Source organism: Etheostoma spectabile, chromosome 3, assembly GCF_008692095.1.
Source record: "Etheostoma spectabile isolate EspeVRDwgs_2016 chromosome 3, UIUC_Espe_1.0, whole genome shotgun sequence".
Taxonomy (NCBI): domain Eukaryota; kingdom Metazoa; phylum Chordata; class Actinopteri; order Perciformes; family Percidae; genus Etheostoma; species Etheostoma spectabile.
Window position 1 is genome coordinate 13,641,004 of NC_045735.1, and position 7,240 is coordinate 13,648,243.

General features: G+C 45.0%; 1 protein-coding gene across 1 annotated transcript in view; it reads left to right on the forward strand.

Moving 5' to 3' along the window:
- Positions 1–818: 818 nt before the first annotated feature.
- fzd9b (frizzled class receptor 9b) overlaps positions 819–7,240 on the forward strand; it is a 19,767-nt gene continuing 13,345 nt past the window's right edge. The window contains exon 1 of the mRNA XM_032510095.1: positions 819–3,139. Within this exon, the coding sequence (XP_032365986.1) occupies positions 1,340–3,097 (1,758 nt within the window). The 5' untranslated portion in view covers positions 819–1,339 and the 3' untranslated portion in view covers positions 3,098–3,139. The remainder of the gene's footprint in view (positions 3,140–7,240) is intronic.

Below are 7,240 nucleotides of genomic sequence, written 5' to 3' on the forward strand. Positions count from 1 at the left end.
TGCAAAAAGCAGTGGTAATGTGGGTATTCAGATCCTTTACTTGAGTAAAAGTATCAATACTGCACTATGAAAATACTTAATTACGAGCAGAGGTCCTGCATTTAAACCTTGCCTTGGCTAACTGAATCCTACCAAAGGTATTCCTCATCCAAAGAAATGTAACTGTTATACTGTTATATCACTGAATTATTAATACTGATCCATCAATGTCTAAGTAGCGTTGCATTTTTGTAGTTGGCAAATTGCTTTGAACTATTTTATAAGCTTACCATCTGTATTTTTTTGTACGGAATATCTTTAAAATGCTCAGAGTCGGCTATATAGCCTATGTCAAGTTTTAATATCTAAAATTCAAATATTTTTCTCTGAATTATTACAGAGGTAAAGTTTAGCCAAAATAGGCTGTGACATAGGCCTACATTCAAGTAAAGTGCAGGCTACTTTCGTAGGGCTACATTAGGCTACTTATTTGAGTGTAGATTCCACCACTGAGAAAGAGTAGGCCTAAGCCTGTACTTTACACTTTGCTATTAATTCTAATAATTCAAATTTGGAATCCAGTGCTTTTTACTTACACAGTAATTTACACATTTTTGTATCGCTATTTTACTCAAGAAACGGGTCTGAATACAATTCAAAGCAGAAATGTCAGAGGTATTGACCATCCTCCAGCATCTGTCTCGTAATTTTCCTTGTGTGGTGCTGCCGGTTGAAACGTGAGCGTCACGCAGCGCCCACCCCCCTCCACCCCTCCACCCCTCCTCCCCTCCTCCCCTCCTCCCTCCTCCCTCCTCCCCTCCTCCCCTCCGTCTCTCCCCGACTGAAGTCCCACTGAGCGGCTCTCAAACTTCACTGTCGAGTCTGAAAGCGGAGGACGAAGAGCAGAGAGCCGACAGACAGAGTCGCAGTAACCAGGCTTTTTGGACCCGCAACAAACGTGCAAACGGCTTCTTTGATATCTGCTTTTATCAAAGGTGACTAACGGTCGGTTCGAGGATTTACACTCAGCTTTCGGTGTTTGATTTTGATGATTTCCCTCCGTTGTTTTTCGAAGTTTTCGACTGTCACGTCTTAGCTACGGACCTTTATCTCGACTGTCTGTGGGATTAATCGTTTCAATTCAACACTATATCATTGAACTCTTAGCTACTTTCTGCGTAAGTCTGTTTTGGGGGGGTGTTTTCTCCAACGGAGAGATAACGGTAAAGGAAACATTTGGACCTGCCTTCGCCATGGGGAAATAGCGGGGGTCTCTCTCTAACTGACCCCGTGTTTTTTTTTTACATTTTCATGAGAATTTTTTTAAAGACAGAGCTTTGTTTTCGACTAATAGGCTACAATGAACATGGATGGGTGTCCGCTGAAGGTGGTGGTTTTTTTGTGGTGTCTGCTGGTGATTTCTGGTTCCAGCTTTGAGATAGGCTCCTACGACCTGGAGCGAGGCAGACCGGCCAAGTGCGAGCCCATCGTGATCCCCATGTGCGAGGGGATCGGCTACAACCTGACCCGGATGCCCAACTTTATGGACCACGACGACCAGAAGGAGGCTGCCATCAAGCTGCACGAGTTTGCCCCTCTGGTGGCTTATGGCTGTGATGTGCACCTCCGCTTCTTCCTCTGCTCCCTCTACGCTCCCATGTGCACGGACAAAGTGTCGACCTCCATCCCCGCCTGCAGACCCATGTGTGAGCAGGCCAGGGAGAGGTGTGCCCCCATCATGAAAAAGTTCAGCTACACCTGGCCGGACTCGCTTGACTGCTCCAAGCTGCCCACCAGAAACGACCCCAACGCCCTGTGCATGGAGGCCCCCGAGAATGAAACCAGGACAGAGGGTAAGAAAGGGGAAGGCATGCTTCCGGTGCCCCCTCGCCCCAGGCAGCCAGGCACCAGCAGTGGTCGCCCTCCAGGCAGCATGGGGTCCTGTGAGAACCCAGACAAGTTCCAGTTTGTGGAGAAGAGCCAGTCGTGTGCCCCACGCTGCTCCCCCCCTGTAGATGTCTTCTGGTCCAGGCAGGACAAGGACTTTGCCTTCATTTGGATGACAGTGTGGTCCATCCTCTGCTTCGTCTCCACTGCTTTCACCGTCCTCACCTTCCTTTTGGAGCCTCACCGCTTCCAGTACCCCGAGCGCCCCATCATCTTCCTCTCCATGTGTTATAACGTCTACTCTGTGGCCTTCATCATCCGCTCAGTAGCCGGGGCTGAGAACATCGCCTGTGACCGGGAGCACGGAGAACTGTACATCATCCAGGAAGGGCTGGAGTCAACAGGCTGCACCATCGTCTTCCTCATCCTCTACTACTTTGGCATGGCCTCTTCTATCTGGTGGGTCATTCTCACCCTCACCTGGTTCCTGGCTGCAGGGAAGAAGTGGGGCCATGAGGCTATCGAAGCCCACAGCAACTACTTCCACATGGCTGCGTGGGGCATCCCGGCTCTGAAGACCATCATCATCCTCACAATGAGGAAGGTGGCTGGAGATGAGCTGACAGGGCTGTGCTACGTGGGAAGCATGGACTCCGGGGCACTCACTGGCTTTGTCCTCATCCCTCTGTCCTGCTACCTGATCATCGGCACATCCTTCATCCTCACAGGCTTCGTGGCTCTTTTCCACATCCGGAAAGTGATGAAGACAGAAGGCACCAACACAGAGAAGCTGGAGAAGCTAATGGTGAAAATCGGCATCTACTCCATCCTCTACACGGTGCCGGCCACCTGCGTCATAGTCTGCTACTTCTACGAGAGGCTTAACATGGACTACTGGAAGCTGAGGGGGCTGCAGATGAAGTGTGGGTCGTTCAACGGTGTCAGCAGCGACTGCTCGCTGCAGACGTCTGTGCCCACGGTGGCTGTGTTCATGCTGAAAATCTTCATGTCTCTGGTGGTCGGCATCACAAGCGGCGTGTGGGTGTGGAGCTCTAAGACTCTGCAGACCTGGCAGGGCCTGTGCAGCCGGAAGCTGACAGACAGGACTAGAAGTAGAAAACCCTGCAGTGGCGTCAGCTGCGGCAGCACACACTGCCACTACAAATCTCCTGCTGTGGTTCTGCACATGGCCAAGACTGACCTGCACTCAGACAACCCCACACATGTCTGAGAGGGAGCATGACACACACACGCACACACACACACACACACAGTCAAATGCAACTACATACAGTCACAAGCACACCTATGCCCTAAAAAGGAGCTGCTAAAGACTTTTTTAGAAGATGAGTGGTTGAATTGAACTGTCAGTTGCTGTTCTGCCGCTGCCGAGGGATTCACAGGTACAGGCGTCACTATGAGAAACTATCTATAAACAGTATTCAATGCATAAAGGGAAATGTTCAGTATTGTTACCCATATTTTTCTGATTCATAGTGTTCTGTGCTGTAGACATGCCCAGTGTTTAAAAGCCACAACAAAAAAAGACTGTTATGGGAGGTATCATGGGAAATATTGTGCTCCCTTAGAGTGGCATGATAAACATGTATACATCTGTATAAATGTTTTATTTATTGTAAATAGATTTAATTTAAAGTTGTATCTTATCAGATTTGTTGTTTAGATGCATTTATTAAAAGGTAAAGGGAAATGAAGTGCCTTTTATAAGAATTCTGGTTCTGGTCTTTTTGGAGGATAATAAATTTGTGAAATTCATGATCAACTTGCTGACTGGTCTTACTGTTTGTTACTATCTCACAGTAGCTTAGAATGGATATTTAACCATTTGAACAGTCTTAAACTGTTTCAGATTTAATAGTCACAAACCATTGCTCATTTCATTCTTGTTTTCCTGATTTTCCTGCCACTCTTCTCCAAGGATTTGGCCAATTTGTGCCAAACGTGTTGTCTTCCAAGTACATGCTACACATCCCAGAGGCGTCCCCAACAATAATCCTCAAAGAGAATCACTGATGAATAGCAAAGCGTGGCAAGTATTCATGTTTGCACCACTGTCTTAAAAATGCAGCAGCAGAGGAATATATTTAATTAATGGCTGTTTTAATCCTTCCACCAAATCATTGTTGTTGCTCCATCTAATCCTTGTGCATACACTTTGATCTGAGAGGACCAATCTGACGTGGATTTCAGCCTTATTGCATAATTTCACTGACAGTTTCACAGGCATTCAATATTGTGGATCCTCATTGAGTAGAGTGATTATTCACTTAATATTTAAGTTGTGGTTTGTGGCTATTGGAAGCTGTATTTTTGGAATAAAGGTAATTCCACTGTATAAAAGATCCAAATTCCCATCTTTAACTGTTTGAATTTGATGTACTGCAAGGCATTTTGTTTGGCTAAAGAAACAATGCAACTACCATACCAGGTAGAAATAATCACTGACTGTTTAAGAGAAAAAGTGTGCATAACATTATTTTCATTAAATAAATACCCTAAATTGGGTCTTGCAACTAACATTTCAGTAATAAAGTCCATTTTAATATGCACAAGAGCCACCGTATTCTCACATGGTCCATAAAAAAAGTGAAATAAATAGTTTTTACATTACGGGACTTTAACAATTTAGGTGCCAACACAAATTACAGCCACACAGCAAAACACAGTGTTTTGACAGCAGTGGGATTGATTATTACGTCTGTGTAATTGTGTGCTGTGTCACCAGTGCCAGCATATTGGAGTGATAGCATGGAAAAAAAATGTGATGACCAGGAGCTTGTTTTCATTACATTACTGGTACCTCAGCAGTGTGAAGCAGGCGTGTGCTCGATGACATCTCCAGAGGTTACATTTTTATTTTTTCCAGCGTTTGCATTCCAGCAGGATAAGATGAATGTACTACAGCACATTAGTATTCATTTACTAAAGAGTTCAGTTCAAATCAAAGCTGCATTATGTCTGTAGTAATTTAACCACATTTCCACTCGGTGCAGTGTTGTGTGGATCCGTGCAACGCCCGAGTTAACTCAAATTACTTACTCCTTCCTTCTGCAGAACAAGATGTGTGTTAACTACCAACATCCTCCCCTTTTTGTTTTCATTACTCAGCCATTGTAGACGTTGTCCATGGCTTGGCAGGCGAGCGTTGCGAGTTCTGGACTCTGACACCGTGTGGATCACATTTAACTATTTAAAAAGGGTTGTTTTGCTTGGAGCACGCTTGCAGCCAGAGACACGGCTGGTGGTGTTACAGCCCCACGTTCCAGTTCATGGGCGCCTGAACGGGGGCGCGTGCTTCCTCCCCAGTTTACACTCCAGTGACATGACCCAGGGAGTCCAAACACTTGCTGTGTGAGACACAAACCAGCCTGTCCCACCTGTGCTGAGCTGCACTGATTAGATAGGAAGGAGGTAGCTGCAGAGGGTTAAGGACACGGGGGTAGTACAGAGGGCAAGTTTGTCTTCTGCAGCAACGTTTTGTTTAAATTTCTTTTTCACTTCTCAGCATTTCTTTTTGCATTCTCTTGCCCTTTCTGCACTTTTCCCTGACGTTTTTGCTGAATATGACTAAGACAGTTTTTGTTTTTTGTTTTTTTTTAAATCACAAAGGTCAACAGAAATGACTTGTTACGGCAGCAACAGGATGTCTTAGCTCTGTTTCTTTTTCCACAAATATGGATTCTATCGCTACATTTTCAGGTCACTGACAGCTATTTTTAGCGCCTCTCTTTTGCAGAGGAAAGGAATCACAGTGGAGCACAGTGTTATAGATAGAGGCAAGAAAGAAATGTTCATTCCAAAAAAAGTTTGTTTGAGCTGTGGTTCCTTTGGCGTCAGAGATGTGGCTGCCGGGAACACCTTGCCTTCACACACACACACACACACACACACACACACACCTGAGGTCGGCAGTCCTAGAGCAACAGCAGCCAATCAACACCAAGCTTCTTGTGAAGAAGACCTTACGTAAACTTCCAGTAATGTCCGATTTCAGGAGTAAGTAAGCTTGAAAGATTTAGTTTGGCTGACTCTCCACGCTGTTTTTCTTCTCTTTTGGCTCAGGAGGTTAAATAGTGTCAGTCGCACTGAGCAGCAAGTTTGTCTGGGCCAAAAGTGAGACTACTCACGGAAAAGGCAACACTTTTCCTTACAGGTTTCTCAGGAATATTTCATTGTATTGACTGTGAATCTAACAGTGTATTTATTTGTTCTAAAGCAACACAGCGCAGGTCTATTTTCCCAGGATTTGTACATTTGTTTTTTATCAAGAGGCGTAAAAACACCTCTCCCTTCAGCTTTAGCTGCTGACACCATGTTTTTGTCTGCTGAGGAGAAATCCCTCCATCTGGTCATGGGTCTGATTAAAGGCGATCATTATGGCATCAATGCACCTCCCTCATAGACCTAAACCCTGCCCACCCCTGAGGGGAAAAAAAGAGAAAATAAAGCATCCTTCATTACCCTGCCCTCCCTGCTTCTGCAGCCCCACAACCCCCTTGAGCACTATCCCTTTCCTGTGCTGTTTTGATGTGTAAATGAGCATATTGAAAACCTGCAAGCCCCCAAAGAGATGCTTTCCATGAAAATGCGGCAGTCAGAGAGCACAAGAGTTCACACAGCTCACTACTCCTTGCAACCGGACTCCAAACAGACACTCAGTATGCCGTCGCCGCTGCTTTCTCGCCCGTTAGAGCGAGGCACAAACAGAAAATCACACACACACAATTGCGGAGACGCATGCTGACTCATATCATCATGCAGACATAAACATTTACACTGTGACCTCCAGGGTGGGAAATTAACTGTGGCTGGTGGGTGCCCAATTTTACCAGCCACTTTTTCCAGAATTCAAATTTATAAAAGAAAGTGCACTAGCATATTTTGAATTGCTTCAGTACATTATTTTTTATTATTAATACATATTTTGTTAATATAAGCACATAAAAAGTGATGTGTAAAAAAAAATGAAAGCCTTTATTGCCACACTCTGCTCTTGGGGTCCAATCTTTGCCAGCTTCATGGCACTGCACTTGATATGAAACTTGGATGACTCATGGTCTTTTATTGCCTCTAATTTAAGTTAGTTGTTCCTCTAACAAACAAATTGTTTTTATTTTCTGAAGACGAGTAGGTTCGACAGTAAGTACAGTGCATGGACTGGTCGTCTGTAAGGTAGGCTATAGGGTTGTGCTGATGGACGATATCATATCATCTGTTAAAGGCAAACATTCACAGATCACGGAGCTCTGATTGAGTCTAGACGCACCGTAGTTAACTGAAAGTAGGTCAAGTTGTAATGTACTGCCCTACCAGCTGTAGCATGTTATACTCTCTATTTACAGAGGGCATTTAA